A 26,103-nucleotide genomic window follows, 5' to 3' on the forward strand; every position below is an offset into this window, starting at 1 on the left:
GTAGTCTTTGTCTCGGCGAATCTTCTAGATGAATGCATTTGTTCACTTGCGCTTAGCACAAGTACAGGCAGCCCAACCGGCGCGTCATCAATGGCGGAACTGAAAGACGTAGAGGTGGCAAAGCAGCCATTAAGCCCCCGCCTAGTCACGTGGTTCACTTGCAGTGGAACACATGCGCAGACGTGCTACCATGTGCTGGAAATGGTACAGCAGCAGCGACCCTACGAGCGAGCAAAGCGCTAAGAAAGAAAGGCGAGGGGCAGCTAGCTTGCGAGCCGGTTGTTGGAAGTCAATTGCAGCGTGACGAATGGTCTTGACATCGGTAGAGTAATGAAGTTTTCGCTCTAAAATTTGCTAGGAAACAGCTAAGTACCAGTCGTGAGCTACAAGAAGCGACTGCGTCGAAGGCGTAGCGTCATTAAGGTATTCATTTCACTTGCGCCGTTTCGCTGCCTCTGCAGAAGCGACATGAAGCGGCCCTTGTGGTTCTTCAACGGCAGCCACTGCTTCGAGTGGGCCTACCCGCTCGGCCAGTGCCCGGCCCCGCACCCAGCAGCCTTCCGGTCGCTCCGGGAGTGCCGCAGACACTGCGGCCTGCGGCGGCGTGCCGGTGGGCGGCTGCGCCGCCCCAGCCGCTGCCGGCACCCAGAGCCCACGGAACACTGCAGCGTGCGCCTGCTCCGCTTTCCGGTGTTCGCTGTCCCGCTGGACAACAGCCCGAAACTGACCTGCGTGCGCGCTGGGCCCAGCACCCTGCTGCCGTACCGCTGCCTTCGAGGCACCAACCGCTTCCGGTCGGCCAAGGAGTGCGAGCTACGTTGCCTATAGGGGCCGCCACGGCCAAGGGCTGACGGAGCGCTGCAGACGCCGATCGACAGCACCGCAAATCTCGCTCAGACCACGCTCCAGCCGCAAACTACAAGCATCATGGAAGCACTGCTTTATTTAAAGAAGCTGTTTGGCCTGTGTTGCAGGCAAAATTACTTTATCCTAAATGTCTAATGCTGTATGCCGTCTTTCCTGTAGCAGTGTTTACCAGTTGTAAACAAGGAATTGGTGGCCTTCAGATGCAATAAAAGTACCTAAATGCTGCACGTTTTGCTGCAACTTCTCACTATGGAAACATAAAATAGATGAAGTTCTGAAAACGATGACATCAAAGTAAAACTTCTTATTTCCCGCGCATAAACTTTACAATATTCTTTATCAGTGACAGCGAGTAGTTATACTCGCCTGAAGTAGATTGCGGTAGCGCCATAAACTGAGTCCTGAAGATTGTTCCACATTACAGCCTAAGCTATGCCTCCGAGAAATATGAAAATCCTAAGAGCACATGGCTTTATACGTATGGACAAAGAATACAACAGCAACATTATAATCGATCAAAACATCGTCCTGGGGCACAACCACGTCAGAATACTTGGATGTCCCTACAAAGAACCGGCAGAGTCGGCCTTACAAAAGCCAAACTACACAAAACACAAAACCACAAACCAGTTTGTGCAAATAATAAAATGCCTCACAAGGTGAAAAGTAGGATTCCGGGAGGACGACACAACTAGACTCATTCAAGCATTAATTTAAGAACCGAATATCGTGTTCCCCGCCCTATCAACGGCTCACCCGCATGGATGGGAACTGTATTAACGGCATTAACGCGTGGGTGATGGATGAATGCTGTGCATACGTGTGGGTTTAATTTTCGCCATGTGATATGGGCCGGCGCTGGAACATGGTTTGTGATATGAGTGATACTGCTTTGTTTCCTTTCACTGCGTTTTTATGATAACCCTTTCAGATATCATGTACATTTTGGTGTTTCCCTGCTTCTGTGGCCTAAACGGAATTATGCGTGTGTTTCGTCTCCTCTTTATCTTTATCTCTGCCTTAATGTTCGCTATTACGACGAATTCCTTAGTTATCAGAAAGGCGTACAAGGCCGCGTTCGATCTCCTGATCTTCACAGCGAATTATAAACTCATTCGACTAGGTTTCCTGGACACCTTTGAAGAGATCCGGGAAGGCGCCCTCAGAGCACACAAAAGCGTCTCAAAAGCACTAAAACAGGCCGCGCCATTCTCTGGAAATCAGGCACCCCACTTGAGCGAAAAAAAATGGGCGCCGTGACCGATACGACGTTGAACGAGGCCTTCACTTCAAAGCACTCCGCCCGCCGAAGAACATGGCCTACGCAAAGGGAGCAGACATGCCAGGGGGAAGCTTCTTCGTCGGAAATTTAACGATCACGAAAATAGAGTGTATACAGATGCCCACATGTACGGTGGCACGAAAGCCGTCATTGTAATACTGGACTGCCAAAGAGCTGCGCACGTGTATATGACACTCCTTCACACTAGAGCACAGGCGGTGGAGGCCTGGTTCCTCCTGCTAGCCCTCGTCTAGGCGAGGGCTCAAGCCGGAGCCTCCACATTATAACAGAAGATTTCGAAGCGCTTTAGGGGCCTCGCCCACCCCCTTAAAACGACGCATAACATTATTTGAACCCCAGGGCAGCCTGGAGAGAGGAACGAGGCAGCCGACTGGGCAGCGCCCGATCTCACACACTACGCCATTTAGAACCAGGACTGCCTTGTTCCCCTCCCCACAAACTTTGCATAGCGCCTCCTCACCTTACGCTACGCTACGACCTTTTTACCTGTGCCTCAGAAGAGTTTGACCGCCATTGAAGCCGCAACACTAAGAGAACTTCAGACAAGCACTTGTACCCTTAGCAAAAAAAGGCCATACTTCAAATGTATTTCTAACACATTTAATACATGTATTAATTGTGTATTTATTTTGCATTATTTTGTCCGCATTCGAAATACATTACTAGTGCATTAAAAATACAGCAAAAGTACATTTCACGAATGCATTTTAAGTACGCTCGGAATATATGGTAAATATATTCTCATCATATTCAAAATGAATTTAAAATGCAATCTTGAATATGTCTACATGTATTGAATGTGTGCTTAAAATACATTGGAAACATATTTACCTTCACGAACCTGGGAATGCAGCCTTTATTAAGTGCATTGAAAATGCATTTTAAATGTATTCATGCCAAATCAAGAGTGTGCTAGAAGTGCACTTAAAATATTATCTCAAATACATTTGAAGTGCATTAAAATGCACTCAAAGTTCACTTGCAATAGTATTTTAAATGTATTTAAATCTCATTAAAAGTGCATTAAAGTGCTAAACTGAAAATGCATTTAGAATGCATTACTGAATGTATTGCTTCCTTCAAGCATGCAACAAGCCATGCAGAATAACCCACACAAGAAACTCAAAATTCTCGAGGTCCCAGACGAAGCACAACTTTGTTTATTCAGCGATAGAAGCTGGTGCCTGTGTGGCGGCACTTCCGCTTTTCTTTAAAGCTGTAGCCGCATTGTTGCATTTGCGGCGCAGGTAGCTACGGACGTCAGACTCCGTCACGTTGGAGAATTTCTCCAGCACATGGACTGAAAAAGAACAAAACAGATTTAAGGGCAGTCCTAAACAAGGTTTAAGAGGCTGCAATTTTACATGTGCAATCGTTGAAGTATGATCAAAGGAATGTCCATAAAAAAAATGGTTTGAAAGCGTTCAGCATTAGCCAAGTTGTTGTTCACTGAAAAGTGCTACATATATAGCCTAGGGCTGTTGCTCTTTTTTTTGTGTGCCTCAAAGCACTGTAGGTGCTATGAGGTGACCAGCTCAAAGCAGGAACACCTAGAAAGCTGTCAAGGCCCTTATACTGCGAGATACATGCAGCCACTGGCTCCACTCGGCACGTCGCACTTTCTTTTAGCAGCCATCGTGAATGCTCCACGTACTGTTAGTTGCATTGCTCCTTGTGTCCACTGTGCTAGGTTGCGCACATCAGTTTTTGAAAAAGGGAACTGAGCATTTGGACTAGATAGTGCACTCCAAAACACAACATGCTCGCCCAATAATTTTTCAAGACTTCCATTAACTATTAGAAGCTCACTAGCATTTCTTGCATGTGGCGCTGCTAAGGCAAACAGGTCCATCCTCCTTCCATTCGCGTAGAGAAGGCTCAGCATCACTGGAATTATTTGGTCCCCGCTTTAACAAGCCGTACCAACAACAAACCCTTGCACAATTTCTCTCCGCACTACCATCCCCTTATGCAAGTTTAAGTTGGTATTCACCATAGTTCTGCTCTGGTAATCAGCAACAAGTTTGTGCTGTTGTGGCACATGTCAATTCGTGTGTGCACGCAGCCCCCTGGCATGGCAGATGCAGTGGCTGCACGCAAAGTGTTTCTGCTTAGAGAAGACACTGCATGCTTTTCTTAATTATCCATCCTTGTAAAGAATGTGCTATATCTACAAACTCAGCTAAGCTTGTGCAAATGATGGTGGAGATGACATTCGTCCTACAAAGATACACCGTGCCTGAGATTCGCTCACACGGGCGGCCACCCAACCAATCGGAACAACTAGGAGGGTCCCCCAGAGCCAAACACGTGGTTGGCTGCAGCATTCGATGGGACCTGCCTAGAGAAGCGCCGGTCAAGGATTCGCACGCAAACAGCGGTGCCATCGACTTCAGTGCCAGTTGCATCACAGAGGCTGCATGACAAATAGCTGCATCAATGCTAGTTTGAACGTTGACGTCATGAGCGACACGCCCGAGAGGAGGTATGGGCACTAAAGAAGAAGAGTGTGAAGGAAACGTTCCACAAGCAAGAGTTGAATGAGGAGGACGGAGAGGAGGAAGAAGGCCAGGCTACATTCCTCGAATGACACACAGTTTTCTCGGACCCTGGGCAGAGCCGAGTGACACATCAGGCAGGCGAACAAGATCCAGGCTGTGTTCCCGGACAGAGAACCCGCAGCAACGCACTGTCGGCGGTTCCAGGCGACATCAAGGACCAGGCAACGAGAACCAGTTGAGCTGCTGGCGTGGGACGCCTGGCCCGGGCACTCACAGCAGTTCTGGCATGCACCGGGGACTCTGCACTGCTTACTCCTGTCAGCAATGACTGATTCCGCAATGAGCAGGCCCCACTGGACATGACTCGCACCAGCTCCGCGTGCAACCGACAGAAACAGCTGATGACATAAGAGGCATCCTGGCACAAGACAACAGCAGGCAAGGTTGTGTGCAAACATTTTATCAGGAACGTTCAGGCACAGTGGGCAGGCTAGTGATTTGGTGACTCGTGTAAATGTCATCCCCATAAATACAATGTTTTCATTGTAATCCACTTACTTGATCGATGTGACATTTTGGCGAGCCTACTAGGATCCATTTTTTCCTGTCACTTTCAATCCAGCTAAGCAGATAATAGATCCGGAGAAACTGTTAAACAGATCTGGAGAAGCATTTTATTTATGGGGATGACATTTACACGAGTCACCAAATCACTACCCTGCCCACTGTGCCTGAACGTTCCTGATAAAATGTTTGCACACAACCTTGCCTGCTGTTGTCTTGTGCCAGGATGCCTCTTATGTCATTAGCTGTTTCTGTCGGTTGCACGCGGAGCTGGTGCGAGTCATGTCCAGTGGGGCCTGCTCATTGCGGAATCAGTCATTGCTGACAGGAGTAAGCAGTGCAGAGTTCCCCGGTGCATGCCAGAACTGCTGTGAGTGCCCGGGCCAGGCGTCCCACGCCAGCAGCTCAACTGGTTCTCGTTGCCTGGTCCTTGATGTCGCCTGGAACCGCCGACAGTGCGTTGCTGCGGGTTCTCTGTCCGGGAACACAGCCTGGATCTTGTTCGCCTGCCCGATGTGTCGCTCGGCTCTGCCCAGGGTCCGAGAAAACTGGGTGTCGTTCGAGGAATGTAGCCTGGCCTTCTTCCTCCTCCCCGTCCTCCTCATTCAACTTTTGCTTGTGGAACTTTTCCTTCACACTCTACTTCTTTAGTGCCCATACCTCCTCTCGGGCGTGTCGCTCATGACAGGCAACACGTGACAGCTAAACAATGAAAGAAAAATCTATTTTTCATGTTTATACAACGCCTGCATTATGCAGAGGGGCAATATTTGCGATATTTTGTCGTGAACATATACTCAACCGCACGGTGTGAAATCACAGTATTGAAAACCCATTTATTGCCCTTTTAAAGTAAGCTGCTGGACAGATACATGCCGAGTCATTTCACGACTTAGAAACTTAAATTATGATGTATACATACAACACAGTTCCTTAGTGCTAAATACTTGCCCAAAAAATAGCGCTTACAATTTTGCTAAATGTATTTTTTAAGGCATAGCTACATATACAGTGGGCACCACTTGTGCTAGCATGCCCTGAAATATTTTCTTGCTTGCCACAGATTTAGATGTGGTTATCAAGGTAAATCTCTTGTGAATGAGTGATAAAATGCTGATTTCGTACACCCAAGCTTGTTTTAATATGATTTTTTTTATTGTGGCTCTAGACGTTATCATTTTTCTTGGGCTAAAAGGCACGCCATAGCAGAGGGCTATAATTTACTTTAAAGCATCCCTAGATCTTTAACAAGCTCTCAGATTCAGCCCCCCAAAATCTAGTTTTTTTGCTAAAAAAAAAACAGCTGCCACAATGTCATGCTCAGCATGACACCCAGTGGGTACAAATAAGTACCCAAAGCAAGTGAGCTGCAACAATCATGTTATTTGGCAACAGTGCTACATGCAAGATTATTCAGTGAAGTGACCACTTGCAGTGTGCAAACAGCCTCACCAATAATATCGTCCACTGTTTCCTTATCTAAAGCGGTTTTGCCGCCGCCGCTCAGTGACCCCTTCAGGCAGCACCTGCCCAGGGTATCGTTTCCGAAAACCATCTGGGCCAGCTCTTGGGTGTAGAGCGACGGCGTGTTGCTCAGCCTGAGCAGGCGTATCGTTGGGATCCGGGTTGTGCCAAACTGGACCTGCGACAGGAAGAAAGCAGGCAAGCCAGTTCACCAAGTTATACTTTGATGACCTAGACACAGCACCTTTGTTTCAAAGTATCGATTAGCAGCCACCAATAAGCTGGATTTTGGTGTGTTCTTAAACTAGTTCGATTACTTTTGGTACCTTGCACAGAAGCTCATACACAGGGCTCCCTTCCTTCATGTGAAACGTGAACATATACTATGAGTTAGCGAAACATGAACAACCTTCCAGCAGGCACTGCAGACTACTATACCATGCATTTTTGGCAAATTCGGTACAAATGACCGGCACTTTTCTTGCACAAACCAGTGAATATTGTGTTAAGAAAGCATGCATTCCTGCTTATGAAGTGTTCTCCAATACTTTAGTTTGGGTACGTGCTACTTTGAGGGCATGCCCCTTGATAAGCTTCAGAGTACGCATACAGCATGGAGAGTAGGGGCACACCTTTCTAATAGCAACGTGCCTACTGCTTGAATGGTAATTTCTTTACTCATTGACTATTTGGCACATGCATACCTGCCAGGTTCGCCGGGATGTCATTAGGAAGATCAGATGGGGAGGGGTCACAAGTAACATAGTGAAATATTTTACATGCGTTTTTAATTGATTGAAGAATGATTGTGGGGTTTAACGCGCCGATGCAACGCAAGACAATGAGGCGCGTCGTAGTGGAGGGCTCCGGATTAAGTTTGACCACCTGCAGGGAATCTTTAACATGCGCCGAAATCTCGTACACATGGGCGTTCTTGCTTTTCACCTTCATCAGAAAAGCGGCCGCCGCGGCCGCGAATCGAACCTGCGTCCTCGTGCTCAGCAGCACGCCTTAGCCACGGAGCCACCACAGCGGGTCCCGCCACAAGTCTAAACAAGGCAGTATCAGCCAACAATAAAACCTGTTTCCTTTGTCTTTAACTGGTACATCGGAAGCAAACATGCGGCAGTCTACGTTTCCAGCTAGCTTTTGTGTGCGCGAGTTTAGTTGTTTGCTTCCCCGTTCAAACATTAAAAGGGTTGTTTATTATATAAACACAATTATTGAAGGAGCTTCTAGTGTTCGGAAGTTAGGGTCAACTCATTTTTCCTTCACCAAGCACAATAATAGCAAGCGAGGAACAGTGACACTGCGCATCCTGAAACCACTTATATGTAATTCGATTGCTTACGTGCAATGAATAATTCTGTTAGCGGTTTAGTCACTTCAATATCCTCACCTATGGCTTGCATTCAACATTAAGTTAGCAGTTACAGCACTAGGTGAATTGAAATTTTTGAAAGGTAGACCAGAATTCTGGACTGCACGTACAAACCAGTTTTTAAGCTGCATTTTAAAGCAAAGCTTTCTATCTCTATTAGCCAACGATTCCTTCGTGGCGTGCGGGACAACAAACTCCTAACGCGGATGAGGATGGGAGGGCAGTTTTCACTCCCCGATGGCGCAGCAATAGGGCATCATCACCCACCGTTCCCCGCACACAGCTGCCTGCTTGCACCGGTGGGCGCATTGCAGGGTCGGTTTCATCGGCTGTTTTAGTGACGGTTGTTTTTGGCCTGTTCTGGTGTGCTTCGCGTCAATTGCGTGCTTCCTTTGCACAGCTTGATTAACTTGTTCGACAGCACCTACTGGGTAACCCGGACCCGATAGAATTAAGTGCTCACATGGCAAGGATACGTTAAGGATTGGTTTGCAGGGCGTGAAAAGGAGATGTGGAGACCACATACAGACATCTGGCCGCTAAACAACTACCTTTTGCGCATTGCTTGCACGAATGGAACTCCGTTTTTTAAAAAGGTGAATACCAATTCGGTTGTGTTTTTTAGAGGTATTGCAAAAGGCGAAAGTAGCAACTGGTTCTGATAAATAGTGATTATAAAAGTTCACTGAGCTTTCTCGCAATTCTCAAACTTACTGAAGTAACTAGTTTAAATCGGTATAAATGGGAATCCCTAAGCTCACATGTCGTATTGTTTTGGTGTTCGCGCTTGTGACCCGCCGCGGTGGCTCAGTGGCTAAGGCGTTGCGCTGCTCAGCACGAGGTCGCGGGTTCGATTCCCGACCACGGCGGCCGCTTTTCTGATGGAGGCGAAAAGCAAAAACGCCCGTGTGTACGAGATTTCGGCGCACGATAAAGATCCCCAGGTGGTCAAAATTAATCCGGAGCCCTCCACTACGGCGCACCTCATCGCCTGCGTTGCGTTGGCGCGTTAAACCTCAACAATCAATCAATGTTCGCGCTTGTGTCACGCGGTGGTGTTGCCCCAAGCTAGCACATCAGGATGGCTAGGTTCTGCTGTCTCAACCTTCGAAAGACGCTCCTCCATTCTGCCGACTCACGGCTGGGCTACAGCAGCGGCAGCGTTCACCGCTCCAGCCCGGCCGTGGCCGACGCTGCTGCTGTGCTCGGATGGTGCACCCTCGGATTCCAGGTAACGGCTGGCAGAATCTCTGGTTTCACTCTTTGTAGAGCCACATGTGTGAATTCAAGTGAAGTCACATGGGCAATTGCTGTGGGTGTCGTTTAAAGCTTTGCTTTCCAACCACCTTCACAGCATGGACTGGAGCCAATTTTTTTCACATGCACTCTATTTTTTACTCCTGTGCACTTCTGTGGCTCCCACAAGTTATAATCACACACAAAAAAGTTTTTTGTTTCTTTTTCGAGTGGCTTGATGCCATCTTACACAACAGAGGTAAAATTCTGAAAAAATTCAGCAAAAGAATGCAAGATCCAGCAAGAAAACTATGTGCAAGGTCAGAGTTCTGTTACAATTGTTGCCAAAATAATCAAAGCAGTCGCACCGCCAGGGCACATGGGCAGAAAACTGTCAATGGCAACTGATAAAGGACGTTATTTTTGAATTACATGGTTAACAGCTGTACAAAGCACACCCACACAAAGGGCGTGTAACTCTCGAATGTTTTGCTGCAACTGATAGCGTCCAAGGTCTGTTGAGATGCACCTCAAAATGAGTATTTGAAAGACACTGATTAAAATTTAAAGCAATGAGTTGATAAAATATTTTACATTTATGTTCCTGAAATGTTGTTCAAGCAGATAAAATTAAGCTAAAGAAATAAATTTTCTGTTCCTGGCCCTTTCAGACATTTATGCATAAACATCAGTCTCTTCCAACTTGCTTTAGCTGTCGAACTTGGATATAATTAAGCATCCCAGGACTTTTTTTTTAAACTATCCCACACACTGTAAATTTGTTTCTGTTAAGAGAAAATATGCCTCGGCTAGTATCACAGATTTGGTGTCCAGACTTACACATGCGCCACCACTCCCAGCTGCGACATTCTCTCCCAGAGGCCGATTCACCATGCACGATTTTATGTCCGCAAAGAGTGCAGGCATCCCTAAAAAGCAGAGAGAGAAAACAAGTACATACAGATGTGTGTATATAACAGGTGCATAGCTGCAGTGCACAGGTCAATTTTTCTGAGAGGTGGCTAGTGCAAGAACTCTGCAGCACACACTGCATGTTTAAGGTAATACCCATACCATACGTACACGAAAAATGACATTAAGTGCTTAATGCCTTAAAGGGGCCCTACAACAGTTACAATCGACTGCTAGCAATGTATTTTGGGGTAAAGTCTATTGTCCCAGCAATCTCCTCCCGCAAGAATTATGAAAATCCGTTCACTATCACCGAAACTACGCGCAATGAGAAATCGCACATAATCGCTCCCTCCCAACTAGACCAGGGACAAAGCGACAAAAGCTGCGCGCTCTCTCCCGCAGAGGGGGGCGGCTCGCGGCGTTCTCTTCGCAGCCTTCGATATATCACAGGCCGGGGAGGTTTCTCCTTTTCTCCGCAACGTGGAGGCGCCTATTTCCGGTCTGGTGCCACAAAAAAGCAGGCATGGTGGCCTGCTCGCAAGCAAGCGCTCGGGATGGTAGGGCGTTTTTGATGCAATAAACGTTTGTAGTCGAGTGGTCCCGTTGAAAAGGAAGTATTCAGCTCGTTACTCAAACTCCGTGCACACTCAAAACACAAGAGAAACGGCAAAACTGTGCCTACAGGTTCAGACATAGAAGAGGTTCGTACACAGCGATGACGACGGCGGAAATGGGAGAAATTAGCCGTGAAGTTGACCAGTGACAGCCGATCGGGCAGCCATGGCCTCTATGACGTCGCTCAGGCCATGCCAGGGGGGCATGGCCTGAAGGGTGCAAGAACTGAAGAGAGTGCGGTTGGTTTTTCCACGTCTTTCACAGCGATTTGCGCACTCACTGCTTCACGTGCACGTGTATATTTGGCTTAGGTATTCCTGGCAGTGTAATCTAAACGTTGCGCAGGTTTACTTGCACTGCTCAGAGTGTTGCAGGGTCCCTTTAAGTTTTAATGCCATTAACTCACTGCTACACGCAAAAATCTAATGCCATTTTCGGTTTAAGGAGTTCCGCACAACTCATTCGCCTCCATGAATGCCTTAAATCTGCCTACTCTCGAACACGATGGGCATCAAATCAACCAACAAAACTCTCAGCACCAGAGAGTTGTCACAGAAATGTAGTTAACCCTTTGAGGGTCACGGGCGTACATGTACGGCATCGGCAAACACTTTCAAAACAGTCAATGACGTACATATACGGCATTACTTGTATCTTTAAAAAGCGTGTCTTTTTCGCCAACTTCTCTTGCCAACTTCTCTTGCTTGGCATGTGCTGCCACACTCCGGAAATACGTCAAATTTTTTTCTTGCACCGATGGCTCTTCTTTTTATTTTTTATGATTTACCTCAGTGGCGCGCCGGCTATTGTTGGCGCATCCGCTAACAAGGGGGCGCGCTGGTTGTCGCCCACCGGGCACCTCTCGCTTCTTGCGCCTACCACAGACCAAGGTCACCTGTGAAACTGATGAGGCTCTTTTCTTCTTTTTATTTTTATTTTAGGGGCGGTGCGCCTTTCCTCCGGGTGCTTCCCGCTTTTTGCGCCCGCTAAACTGATGTCTATCTGATTTTGATTCACTGAAAAGGTGCCAGCTTGTTGCTCTCTCGTTTTTATTTAGAATTTTTCTTGTGTTACTCATGAATAAACCACATATATGTAACGACACAAACGATTTTTTTGTCACTTCACTATGGTCACCCTAAAAAAATTACGATAATTTTTTCTTGAAATAGGTTCACCCGAAGAATTTAAATCAGAAGTAGAATGAGAAATAGAAGCAGAAATGCGACACCCTGGGGGAGTCGCATTTGGCAAAAAACATTCAACCCTCAAAGGGTTTAACTTCGAAATAAGACGCTTTTTTGTGCACTTTTGGTGCGGAAGTTCTCATAAGGATAAAGTTCACTAAAATAGCAGCAAAAGGCAAAACATCGTGTTAGTCGTCGTTTTGAATTTTTCAGATTTGGCTACCGTTGGCAGGCAACCACAGTTGCTGAAGCGACTTTTAGAAACGGCTCACACCATTTTTTAGAAAACACTATTTCTCATAACATTTTTTATTACAAAAAACAATTTTAACCCTTGTAAATATTTTTATCTACTTTAAAAGCTTCTAAAATTTTGGTGCATTTCTTTGTTGATTATCATGCCGAATACTTTGCATTTTTTCATGCAGCACGATCTGCCCAAATAATGTAATTCGGTACTTTAAGGCCTTAAACACTGAATATCATTTTCATGTACGTGTGGCACGGGTATAACTCAGCCACATAGCGTGATTGTTTTCAAAAAACAGCTCGCATTGATGTCAAACCGCAGCTATCTTTTGAACGAAAAACAGGGCCTAGAGCTACATGCTAGGCTGTAAAAGACTAGTTTTCCTTCAAAGGTTTTGTCAGTGCTGGTTGAGACTTTCTGAAAGGTGAAGTGCACCATGGGCCATAAGACAGCTGCCGTAAGTGCAAAACCCAGTAGTTGTCCTTTATGTGTAAAAAATGGTGCGCAATCAGAAGAATGCAGTCAACAGGCACAGAAAGTTAGCTATTTCCTCCTATCACAAGTTTGCTTGACTGTGCCCCCGTATGCTAAAAGGAAAAACAAGACACCGCTAGTTTAAAGTGAGCATTCTACATCTACAAGTTCTGTAACTACAGGTTTACATTCACCTGACAGGCCACTGTTTAAATAAACAATTAAGGCAGCAACGGCAGCAAAGGCAGCAACACCGTATGGCACATGCACACAAGGCATGTGAGCCGCATCTGAACCAAACAAAGCTGCTAACAGAAGCCAATAGATAGCAGAACTGAACTAGGCTGTAAAGCCCTACTGCTCCTTTTCGAATGTGAGCACTAGGGACACCTGAGACATGCCTGAAGGCACATGCCTCACTATGGGTGAGAGACCAAAGTAGGTATCCTAGAGGCTCCAAACATGGAGGTGAAAGGAAAATGGTAGACAAGCGCTGTAAATTGTTACATAATTTCTGTGAAGCTGCCTGCTTGGCAGGTGGACACTACTTAGGCTGGGAGTATGCGGGAAGGCTAGCAGGTGAGGCAGGGAAAGAGAGAGCAACAGGAAAATGGCCGTCAGAAGCCATTATCAGCTAACGCGACAGGAAATGCTCAACAGAAGGTGTTGCTAGAGGTGACAATTTTTGATTCATACCTTCTAGAAGTGGGTACAGAGAATCCACTGCAAACAGGGCTTTCGATTCGGCTTCGAAAGCCCTGCTCTCAGCGGCCTCAACCCGTGCTTCCAAAATCTCCAAGCGTGAGTCTTCCACGCCAACAGCCTTGGCATCGGCTTCTGCTGCCATGGCTTCGGAATCAATGGCCCTGGCCTCGGCTTCAGCGGCCCTGGCCTCGGCATCACCGGCCCTGGCCTCGGCGTCACCGGCCCTGGCCTCGGCGTCAGCGGCCCTGGCCTCGGCCTCAGCGGCCCTGGCCTCCGCCTCAGCGGCCCTGGCCTCAGCCTCCGCAACCCTGGCGTCGGCTTGTGTTGTGGTCTTGGCTGCGGTGCTGTAGGCTTTGCCTACCACAGCTCGTGCCTCAGCCGTGGTTGCTGCAGCCTCAGGGTCATTTTCCAGGTCCCGGGTACTCTGGAAGCAAGCAAAGGCTTTGAATGGCCAATGCATAGCCAGCCCTATCATGCCTTCTTCAAAACACGGAAGTCCCGATTTTAAAAGGTGCTTTCCACAAAACCACTGATAGACGGCCATACCTCGAATTTTCCCTCCAGAACAGGTTTGATCACAATGAGGCTATTTATCAGACAACTCTTTTCGTGTCCTGAAATCTTGTTAGACATTTCAAGCAGGGGAAGTAAGAGAGAATTTCGCTGACAACCATGCCCATTAATGTCGCCTCCTTTTTGACTCTTGTGCACTGCGAAGATTTTATTTTTTGAGCCATCGCAACTTTCCGTAACTTCCTGCTGATGGCGACATTATGATCAAAATTTACCTGTTGATGTGTGCTTAGTTTGCTGAGTATTACATACTGCTACCTCACCCGTTTTCTTTTTTGTTCCCGTTATAACTGCACTGGATCAGTGCTGAGAAGGTTTTGGGGGTATTTTTATTAGTTTTTTGGATTTTGCTTTTTTTTTACTGCTCACAGAAGCCACCAAAACTAATACAATGATAACAACTGTTGAGCAGCAATATCGACAGCTTAGCTCAACGAATTCACCACTGGAAGTGATTCATGTAAAATATGAAAATAGCGTTCAATCACAGAGGTTGCCACCTGTTCTGGTGTCTCTTTATCGTTTTTGTTTCGCCCAAGGGCAATGCACTAGGCAGAACAGCAAGCACAGCTTTTGTGCGCACAACTGAACAAATGCAGGAACACTGGTAAAGAAGTGCAAAGTGCAAAGTGCAAGGGGGGCGCGGCAATGTAGCAGGAAGAATACAGCAACCACCTTTTTCAAGGTTACTTCCGCGCATTGTAAACACCTTTTTCAATGAGGACGTTGTTGATATCAAACCATGAATTTGTTAGGAAAATTTCCTCAAAGCCTGAGCATGTTTTTTTTTCTGAGGTAAGCATGTGTTGGTTCAAAAGTGCAGGGGTGGGAAAATGAACTAACCTGTGTTAACGCTTCTATTTTTCCCAGTTTTTTTGTCAGGCAACGCCTTGCTTCAAGCAGTTGCTCTAACCTGAATTGAAATGGTGTAAGACCCCTTGTGTACAGAGCTTGTGCTTCTTCCGGATAATTCGGGAGAGTTGGCAGGTATGCACTTGTCTCATCCATGCGCTATTCTTATGTTTCGAAATCATGTATCGACCAGTCAGCTTTCCCATTCACTGGCCTCCATGGCAGCAATGCTGAACTAGCAATGACTTTGGTAAAAACTGATGTGACAAAGCAGGAGCTTTGTTTTATGTATGAGGCTTTGTTTGTGTTGGCAAACAAATCCCTTTGTCTCTGTCACAAAAAACCATTTAAAGGGGTCATGAAGAAAAATAAAACTGTTTAATATAAAAGAGCTAGGCTTCAGTACCTCAGCCAGCTCCATTCCAGCCCCGAAAAGTTTTAACTAGAATGAAAAACGAAACTAGAGGCCTCACAACAATTGCCCGGTCATGTGCATTAGCGAAGGGTTAGTTGAGCGGGCACTAGCAGCACAAACAACATTTTGTGGCATCATAGAAAAGTTGCCTGAAAGCTGCTAGAAACAACTGAACAAATGCAGGAACACTGGTAAAGAAGTGTCGGTTTTATTTTCAGTGCAAAGGGGGCGCGGCAATGTAGCAGGAAGAATACAGCAACCACCTTTTTCAAGGTTACTTCCGCGCATTGTAAACACCTTTTTCAATGAGGACGTTGTTGATATCAAACCATGAATTTGTTAGGAAAATTTCCTCAAAGCCTGAGCATGTTTTTTTTTCTGAGGTAAGCATGTGTTGGTTCAAAAGTGCAGGGGTGGGAAAATGAACTAACCTGTGTTAACGCTTCTATTTTTCCCAGTTTTTTTGTCAGGCAACGCCTTGCTTCAAGCAGTTGCTCTAACCTGAATTGAAATGGTGTAAGACCCCTTGTGTACAGAGCTTGTGCTTCTTCCGGATAATTCGGGAGAGTTGGCAGGTATGCACTTGTCTCATCCATGCGCTATTCTTATGTTTCGAAATCATGTATCGACCAGTCAGCTTTCCCATTCACTGGCCTCCATGGCAGCAATGCTGAACTAGCAATGACTTTGGTAAAAACTGATGTGACAAAGCAGGAGCTTTGTTTTATGTATGAGGCTTTGTTTGTGTTGGCAAACAAATCCCTTTGTCTCTGTCACAAAAAACCATTTAAAGGGGTCATGAAGAAAAATAAAACTGTTTAATATAAAAGAGCTAGGCTTCAGTACCTCAGCCAGCTCCATTCCAGCCCCGAAAAGTTTTAACTAGAATGAAAAACGAAACTAGAGGCCTCACAACAATTGCCCGGTCATGTGCATTAGCGAAGGGTTAGTTGAGCGGGCACTAGCAGCACAAACAACATTTTGTGGCATCATAGAAAAGTTGCCTGAAAGCTGCTAGAAAATTTCTACTGATACACATGTTTGCTTTCATATCCCCATTATTTGTTTGAAGTTTGCTCTAAAATTCGTATTATTGTCAAAACGGCAAAGCAGTCTTCCTTATGAACCAAACTGGCATTTTGTCTTCATGACCACTCTAAGATATCAGCAATGTCACTTGAAGAGAATGCACGGCTATTTCACTTCAATATTTTGCAAAAGGGAATAACCCTCCCCCATTTATTTGTGGGCAAAAACAGGGTTTTGCAATAATCAGAACTTTAGCAATTAAACCATATGCAACATCAAACACTTAGTGCGCTGAAGTACCTTCAGCAAAGCAGCATAACATCCTTATAAATGCGCACCAGTACCTTTTCGTTGGCCTCCTGCCTGAGTCGCTGCAGAACCCGGTCCTCCAATGCCACTGCCTTTCGTTTCCGGGCCTTTAGTGATACAAAAAGAAACACAGTGAAAACATACTTTCTGAAACTAAACCATTGAATTCCCGAGTTTACCAAAGTAACAAAAAAACTTTAATGCTAGAAAACTTTCTTGCAATCTATAAAGGAGACTCGCAATATAACTTCTAGCATTGAATATATGAGGCCATCGTGCTGAAAAGTGCCAACCCGAGAAAACTCCACACAGGTTGTTTTGACATTAAAAATGAAAGGGTGTGATGGATAAGCAAAAATGCTGAGAGCAGAGGCACTAATTCAAGATTTCTGTACTGAACATACACCTGGGATATGAGGTGCACCATGTAGAGAAGGGTTCAAACTTTGTTTTATTGTGTCGCAAAAATATCTGCTGTGACCAGGAATTCAGCAAGAGCTAAGTTGCCAAAAGGAGAGGGAAGTAAAAAGGTGCAATTTTTTATAAATAATTATGTGTACCAAGATGCAAAAATCCGGCCATTGTTGGCAACAGAATAATCCCAAAAACTACTGCAACTAAAAAAGATAAAGGGCCACATTCAAACCGAGGTACATAACATTCAAACCCAGGTACATGCGGTGAGAGTAAAGTGATTTAAAGGGCTACTGAAGCACTTTATAAACCAGGCAAAACTCTACTTTTTACAATTATTACATTGGTCAGTTTGTGCCTGTAAAGTTTTTTTGGTCATTTTTAGCTTGGGGACAGCGGTATTGGTCGTTAAAGTTGACCCTACGCCTCGCCCACTGCTTCCTGCCGCATCGCCGGAAGATCGAGAAACTGAGAGGCAGCGACCGGAAGTAGCGTCATATTCGGAAGACGGCCAGTGACGTGCGCCGCCGCTTCGCTGTGTCCCAGTTTTCTGGGCAACTTTCCGAATTAAGCAGGCCTGTAATCTGCACTTTATTAATCATGATTGTCTTAAGTTGCTTTCGCGTCGATATTTTAACCGTAATGCTACTGTGTGATTCCCTAAAGCAACTCCTAGATACCAGAAATTTCCTACCCGAGCACTCGTGGCTACTACATTGCCTTCACGAGTAGTCGCGGGGCCGGCCGTGTCGTCGGCTGCTCTGTGCTTCACACGCGAAGCGACGGGCTCAAACAAATACGGAGGTACCCCAAGTCTCTGATCCATTATTATAAGGGAATTCGAAAATTTGTGGGACCACAGCGCTCTGAGCTTCCCGAACTCCTTGCTCGTTTTCCCGATCAACGTTGTTGGCTGTGATGACAGCTTAGCTGAATAGCTAGATTTTAAGAAGAAATCAAGCGAGCTGAAAGAATGAAGCGTTTTCTGCGCGCAGAAGCGCTCCGCACACTCGCCGGTCGTGCATGCCCGCACGGCGCACGAAACGGCTCGCATCACACATGCCGCGGCAGCGACCGCTCTTCGCTGCCGTCCAGAATCAAGGCCGTCGCGAAAAGCAAGGTAAACGTGCAAAAGAGGGTGATAGTGTGGTGAAAAATTGTGCTAGGGATTGTCATCCAAGGTGATTTCGAAAGAGGTGATCGAATTCGTATCGCGATGCAGAGCGCCGACCGGTCGCGGAGGCTCGTCGACAGGCCTGCCCGAGCAAGAGATGCGGCGAGAGGCCGATGGATAGCGTTACCTGCGCGCAAGAATGAGCACAGCACCGATCGCTAGAATGACTATCAACGTAGGAATAACGTTTCACATGCGAGAAAGGGGATGATAATGTGGTGAAAAACTGTGTTAAGGATAGTCATTCGAAATTGTAGAGATAGCGGCGACCAACTATCTCCCTTGGTGCTAAAGCTAAAGTTCCCAACAACACCGGCGATCCGTGCAACCTGAGCCGGCTGGAGCTGTTGGGGAAGGCGTTCTAAGGCTCGTCCGGGACCAGCGTGCTGCGCTTGGGTTCCTCTACCTTTTGCGGGGCGACCAACGTTCAACTCCCCTATTCTAAAACATGCGTATGTGTAGCAATGCCACGTTCCACTGACCGGCCAAGCAGCGACCCGGCACCAGCACCTCTGCGTGACGTGGCGACCGGCGCCGGCCGCACTGCCTGCGCACATCGCAGGCCGCTGCACAGAGCTTGTTGCCGCCTGTCCAAATGTAGAAACAACGTTCCACATTCGAGGATGGGGATGATGGTGGGTTGAAAAATTGTGCTAGGAATTGTGGCTAGTGCTGGTAGTGGAAGCGGCGAACCAATATCTGCGCAACTTCCCTGCACCCGAGAAACAAGTCGGCCATGAGTCGTTGGGGGAGAACCCCTTTCTAAAGCTCGCCGCAAGCGAACCTGTTTTGTTTATACTTCCCTCAGGCTCTCCTATTCTAAGGAAAGATTGTGTGAGCCCTCCATTCACCAGAGGACCTTCTAGCCCGTATCTGAATGGGGACAGAATGATATTTATTTATTTATTTATTTATTTCAGATACCCTCATGGCCCAATGGGCATTATTGAGGGGAGTGGTACAAAATGAATACATCAATGAAAAAACAAAAATACAAAAAGCACGGAAACATTTGCGATGAATTGCAAAAGGAAGTTGGCACACACACACAAAAAAAACGTTCACGGCGTATTCATTCGCACGTGTAAGACGTAGCACTTTGGTACAAACCAAAATTGGCTTCATTAAACAAACCTAACGAAATACACAACATTTCGAACAAAACAGAAGGCAAAACATTTGTAACTTAGCGCGGCGTGTAGAAGTCAATCAGTTGTTTCTTAAACTTTTCAACCTTGGTTGCAAGCATTAAGAAAGACGGCAGTTGGTTCCACTCCGCTGATGTTTTAGGGATGAATGAATTCAAGTAGGAAACAGTACGACATTGAGGCACGCCAACTTTTCGCAAATGATCTATGCGGGATGAGAGGTAACTTGGTGGCGTGAATAACGCGTTTTTAAGTGAAGTATCAAGTTCATATATTTTAAAGAAAAGGCACATGCGCGAAATCTTTCTGCGCAAAGAAAGGGGCGGAAGTGATAAGGAGTTTTTCATGAGTGTTACGCTGGAAGACCGGTCGTAGTTCAAAAGAATAAAACGGGCTGACCGGTTTTGCACTGCTTCAAGTGTGTCGATGAGCGATTTAGAAAAAGGGTCCCAAACTGAAGCAGCGTATTCGAGTTTGGTACGGATTAGTGACGTGTACAAAAGAAGTTTAATGGATGCAGAAGTTTTGGAAAATTTTCTTTTGATATACCCGAGCATGCGGTTAGCGCTAGCCGTAATACTAGTGACGTGCATATTCCATGACAAGTTTGATGTGAGAATGACGCCGAGATATTTATATGACGTTACCGATTGTAAAAGAAAATTGTTAATACTATAGGAAGAACGGCAAGAGGATTCACGGCGAGAAAAGCGCATTAATTTACATTTACTCAAATTTAGGGTCATTTGCCACTGCGAGCACCAGTTAGACACGGCATCAAGGTCTTTCTGCAGCAACAGAACATCGTTAGGGCCTTTTATTTCGCGGTATAGGACACAATCATCCGCAAAAAGTTTTATTGGAGATGTTAGATTTGCAGGCAAATCATTAATAAAAATAAGAAAGAGCAACGGGCCAAGCACAGAGCCTTGGGGAACACCGGAGGTAACAGGAACTGTTGAAGAGTTATGACCGTTAACATGCACATATTGGAAACGATTAGTCAAAAAACACTCAATCCACATTAATACATTAGGGTCAATATTAAGACAACGCAATTTGTACAAAAGCAATTGGTGAGACACTGTGTCGAATGCCTTGCAAAAATCTAAAAATATACAATCTACTTCAGAAGCCCGATCAAGCACACAATGAATGTCATTTGTAAATGCTACGAGTTGCGTTTCGCAGGAAAAGCCTTTTCGAAACCCATGTTGAACAGGAGTGAAAAAACAGAATGATTCAAGAAAGTTTGCTAAGTGTGAAAATATGACATGTTCCATGATCTTACAGCAGATGCTGGTCAATGAAATTGGGCGGTAATTTCCTAATGAATGACGGTCACCGGATTTATGGAGTGGAACCACCTTACCGATCTTCCAGTCGTCAGGCAGATTACCCTGTTCCAATGATTGGTTAAATATTTTAGTTAATATGATAGCTGAATTGGCCTTCGTGTTTTTAAGAATTTTAGCATTAATATTGTCCGGACCACTCGAAGAGGATAATTTTAGATCATCAATAATACGTACTATGCCATCAAATTCAAAACTAATAGGAACCATTGGAAATCTTGCATCACTACTGTACTTGGGGAATGATCGGTTAGAAACGCTAGAAAACGCCTTTATAAATACATCGTTTAGCGCTTCAGCGCAAGAATTTTCAGCGATTGGGTTCGATTGAGAATCAAAAAGAGATAAACTTGAGCGGTCCGTCTCGTTCACAGTGTTCCAAAATCTTTTGGGATCGTTTGATAAAAGCGACGGTAACGTGACATGCATGAATTTTTTCTTCGCATCTTTTAAAGCGTTTTTGTACGACTCACTGGCCGTCCGTAGGGCTAACCAGTGCTCGGGTCTTCCAGAAAGCTTGGCTTTTTTAAATAGCCGTCTTTTCTTTTGGGCAAGCCGTTTTAAAGCCGTTTTATCTTCAGGCTGTGCGGTCCCCGCAGCGCCGGCACTTCCGAATATGACGTCATCTGCCGCCAGTCAATCGCGAAAGGCAGCCAGGGCTCTCACCGTGCCCTCGAGCAGGGGTCATTTGTTTTGACGAAAAAAGATGGTTTGGGTGTATTTACACATAAAATAAACATGTTTTTCGAATTCAGCATCAGGAAAACCATAATGTAATGCCCCCCAAAAATTTTTTTTGAAAAGCTCTTCACCAGCCCTTTAAGCACTCCACCTACACCAGAACATGAAACACACCTGAGGTACCTGCTCGCATGCTTTGAACGCCAGGCAATATGGTTTCCCCTAATGATACTTAACTGCTACATCACATGTGGGTCATGCTGGTTCCATGAGGCTACCAAATGCCGATTTATAGCCCTTAACCATGGAGTTCCATGCATACCTATACACCCAGCCACTCAAAGGCCAATGACGTTCACGGCGAATTTGCACGGTTCAAAGTTGCTGTGACATTAAGATACCCATCTACGATTCCCACATATTCACTCATGGGGACTGGAAAGTGAGGATGACAGCTGCCATCAGAGGCAGAGTGAAGTGCCGGCAGCAATTTTTTTGCCACAGAACCAGCATTGTCCTCTCTACAAAGACTGCTCATTCTATCTGCCGAAAGCACCATGGCTAACAAGTTTCCGCTAAATCCGTGACATAAGGGATCTTCAAAGTTCTACCCCCATGCAAGCTATCGTTAGCTTCCAGGCTTTTCTTTGCATGTCTTCATGTACAGACTGTCGAGGCCTTGAGAAAAAAATTCATTGTCCATGCAGAGTTACACTTAACTCAAAAAAGGAATAAAAAAACAGTAAATGATAAAGAAAAAATCCTATGCAGCTCTCGTTCACTGTACGTTAAGAACAGCAAGGTAGGTACTTGCCCTGGCAGTCTTCGTCGTCCTTGAATCATCCCGTGTTTCTTGAAGCATCCTGTCCAGGAGCTTTTCAAGTTCGCTCCCAACCGCTAACAAGAACGCATGACATATATTAGTGAATACACTGCAAAAATTTATGTTTATGCATGTCTTGGGCTACTTTCTTAAAAGTAATGGTGAATGTACAGGGTACAGCCTACTTGCAAAGTACACGATATCTGAGCGTCGACAATGTCTGTTGCAACAAGACTGCCTTCAAGGTATTCCGGAATTAGCGCAAAAGTATGGATACATACTGCATGCACTTCGTTCCATATAAACAGAACCGCACCTTTTCGGTACCAAGCACCTAACGACAGCAGAGCAAGGTACAAGCTTAGCAGTACGATTATCTAGGCAACCACCACCACTTCATCGCTTATCGCGTTTTCTCGAGACATCAGTTTGCACAGGAGGGCGTGCTGTTGGCTGTTCTTGCGTTCTTATAATAGTCTGTGGGATAAACTTCGCAGCTGCGAGTAGCGTTGTCCTGTTTGCGTGTTCCCTGTGCCTCGCTTTCGAGCAGTTTTTTTTCCGTCATTAATAAGCCACATGTAACAAAACCGCCAATAAATCGCATGTGTTGTTGATAAAAAAATCGTAACAAACAGGGAAAACAGCATCACGTTAATGCAAGAACGCGGTGTTATGAATTAGGTACTGACTACAGCGACGGGGCCCGTCGCTTTAAAATCTGCACTACAGTGATCGGGACTAACTCTAGCTCAATCTGGACGGATCTCCAACGCCCGCTTCACAATATTTCAGCGAGAGCAGTCGGTCTTGATTTTTACCTAACCAGCCGAACCGCTTCCGCTCACTGACTAGCCAGAGTCACGGTTAATTATTAATCACTGGTAATAATTAGAGGAGATCGGGTGTAACGTCGGCCGTGGCTCCAGCGAGCGGTTCGGCCGCTTGAGTAAATAACCAAGACCGACTGCTCTCATTGCGTGAATTTTAAAGCGGCCGTGAGGTTTTGATATTACAAAGCGCTAACTACGGACACACACACACAAAAAAAAAGTGCGAGAACCGAACCAGGGACTTTAACGTCCGTAGTCAGCGCCGGAACCACTACACCAAATCCCGGAACGAGATAAGGCAGCTAATCGGCTTGTTTTGAGTTGGCGTTCAGTTGATTGATTGTGGGGTTTATCGCGCCGACGCAACGCAGGCGATGAGGCGCGCCGAGTGGAGGGCTCCGGATTAATTTTGACCACCTGTGGATCTTCACCGTGCGCCGAAATCTCGTACACACGGGCGTTTTTGCTTTTCGCCTCCATCAGAAAAGCGGCCGCCGCGGCCGGGAATCGAACCCGCGACCTCGTGCTCAGCAGCGCAACGCCTTAGCCACTGAGCCACCGCGGCGGGTTTGGCGTTCAGTCTTGAGGGGGCCCCGTCACTGTAGTGCAGATTATAAGCGACGGGCCCCGTCACTGTAGTCAGTCCCTATGAATTAAAGAAAAATGATTGCATCACTAAGGTATCACACGGCCTACAAACGCGTTTATGCGGCTAGAACTGGGGGAATGTCCTTAAATTTCGCATCTGGTCGATCATCATGCAAAGGAATGAATGACCAACCTGGACGCACTCATTTATTTTTATTCAACAGCCAGTGCACATGACGATATCGAAGAAACGAACACGTGCGTTTGTGTCGCTTGCGGCCGTTTGTCCTCGTTCGAGTTGTACGGTTGAATAAACAACGATCTAGACGCTTGTACAAAGCAGTAGGGACAGCATATACAAGTTTTGGCACTGTCAGCTAAAAGGACTGGCATAAAATAGTACTTACGACTTAACTTCACAAGCTGGGCTGGTAGGAGGCTTGTCGTTCCGGTGGCTCTTTTATTTTTGTCCTCATCGGGCCAATTCACTTTGACCCAGTTGCGCTTCTGGGTTGGCCCCGTGAATTCGGGCCAGGTCTTTGAGTTGTGCTTTCTAATGGGGTCAAAATCTTTTATGAGTGTAACCGACTCCACGGCAAAGCTTTCATCGGGGAATCGGAAGAGACCGTACTTGTCCATTTTGAGGGAAAATGGAGTCAGTACAACCAGTACAACAGAGGATTTGTACCGGCCGGTTTATTGTCGTGGCTGAGGTTGGATTGGATTGCGTTGACTGCTGCGCACGCTGCAACGCCGTGCACGGGCTCGCAAGCCGCTGCTTACGGCTGCAAAATCGCCGACTTGTTCCTCTCCCTGGCTAAAACAGTCAGCTTCGAGCCTATAAGCCTATAATGTAGATTAAAAACATTTCTTCGGGACTATATATATAAAGAAACTTGTTTGAGTAAGTCCTGTCCACGCAGTGCAAGACAAGAAGTTTCTGTGGAGTTTCTGCGAACACATCAGTGAATGGCTGCCTAAGCGCTCGGTTAAATTTCTGCTTCTAATAATTTGTTCTTCGTAAGATTACGTTGGTATAATTATCACGTGTTTTGAGGCGGGGAAGTTATGAAAGAGCTGCTGTAGGGGAAGGCGAAGCCGCGGCTTTTCTACGAAACTTCTTAAGGCAGCATTTAGTTTTGAAACTCGAACGGGTCCTCACTTGCATTCTAGCAATTTTAGCGGTAGAAAACAGTGCTCGGGATCCTAGTTACAGCTGAGGCACCCGTATTTACGCCAAAACATATGCATAACACCCCCCCCCCTCTTTTTTTTATTTTTCTTAGTGGCTCTTCATTTCTAGCTATGGTCGCTATGATCAGGTATGCTTCCACTTCAGTGATTGCTATGCTCTTGTGAGTGCGCTAAGGCTCGTTTCCCTTTATGTATGTGGCTACGCTGGAGATACCAATCCACATAACTGACACGGCCTTCTCGACAAAATCAGAGAGGCTTTTGTTTGAAATACCCACCCACGCGAAAATAACTACACACAATTTTGACACGTGTGCAAATGTACTCTTAATGCCTAAAACTATATACGCAAGAGTACAAAACGACGTGGTACTATGCCGTCGTTGAACCAGTATGTATGCCTACGCTCGAACATACAAAATTCTTATCATTGAAAAACACAACTACATTTTTTTATTTTATTCCACGGCATTCACACGAACCACTTTTCCTCTCTTTCTAGAGTATGGGAACGGGTTGTACCTTCGGGTATGTCTAATTCTTACAACCTTGGCGCTGCTGTGAGGCTTTTTGATCTTTAAGTGAACGCTTCATAAATTAAATGCTAACGGGCCGCAACGTCGATCGTTACTATGCGATCTCTTGCATACATAAAGTTATAGGCGGGAAAATACACACGTAGAAGAAAAACTACGCGACTTGCTAGTTGAGCCGAGAAATAACCCGGCCTCTTTTACGTAGGTGGTGCTTCTCCAGGGAAGCTATTGTACTTTTATCGCTATACTGTGCGTGCATGTTTGGGGAATATACGTGTCCTGGTTAATCAAGGTAACATTTTCGCCTTTCAATATGCGGAATTCACAAATATCGTTCCGGAACCACCTTGCCCAAACTTTTCGTGTGCACTGAGCGAGGCATATATCTCTGCTATCCCGTCATGTCAAACATAGATCTCGATATTGCACTGCCAGCCCACGTGTCCCTACATTTTTATTATTAGTAATACTACATGTTTTCGGTATATCCTACTAAGCCCTGATTTACAAAAAAGTACCGGGTTGCGTGAGTTCAACGTTCATTGCTGATAATATATAATATATGCATGTTTTATTCAATAAAGAATAGGTAAAAGACTTTAGCTAAAAAATGATGTCAGATGATCGTTCGAAAATGACTTGCAGGTGAACTCTGGGAAATTATTTACATTTGACCGCATTTTTAACAGCACTGAAGACGGGGACACAGGAAGGGGGTCG

General features: G+C 45.8%; 1 protein-coding gene across 1 annotated transcript; it reads right to left on the bottom strand.

Moving 5' to 3' along the window:
- Positions 1–3,330: 3,330 nt before the first annotated feature.
- Positions 3,331–24,292, bottom strand: LOC144164829 (uncharacterized). The gene is made up of 6 exons (XM_077695091.1): positions 24,057–24,292; positions 22,227–22,299; positions 13,454–13,886; positions 10,157–10,245; positions 6,688–6,877; positions 3,331–3,470 (listed from the first exon to the last, which is right to left on the bottom strand). The coding sequence occupies exons 1-6, from the start codon at positions 24,290–24,292 to the stop codon at positions 3,331–3,333; spliced, it is 1,161 nt and encodes a 386-aa protein (XP_077551217.1).
- Positions 24,293–26,103: the final 1,811 nt, after the last annotated feature.

The sequence above is a fragment of the Haemaphysalis longicornis genome, unplaced genomic scaffold (genome assembly GCF_048455015.1).
Source record: "Haemaphysalis longicornis isolate Haplotype H1 unplaced genomic scaffold, Haemaphysalis longicornis Haplotype H1 scaffold_14, whole genome shotgun sequence".
In the NCBI taxonomy this organism is placed as follows: Eukaryota; Metazoa; Arthropoda; class Arachnida; order Ixodida; family Ixodidae; genus Haemaphysalis; species Haemaphysalis longicornis.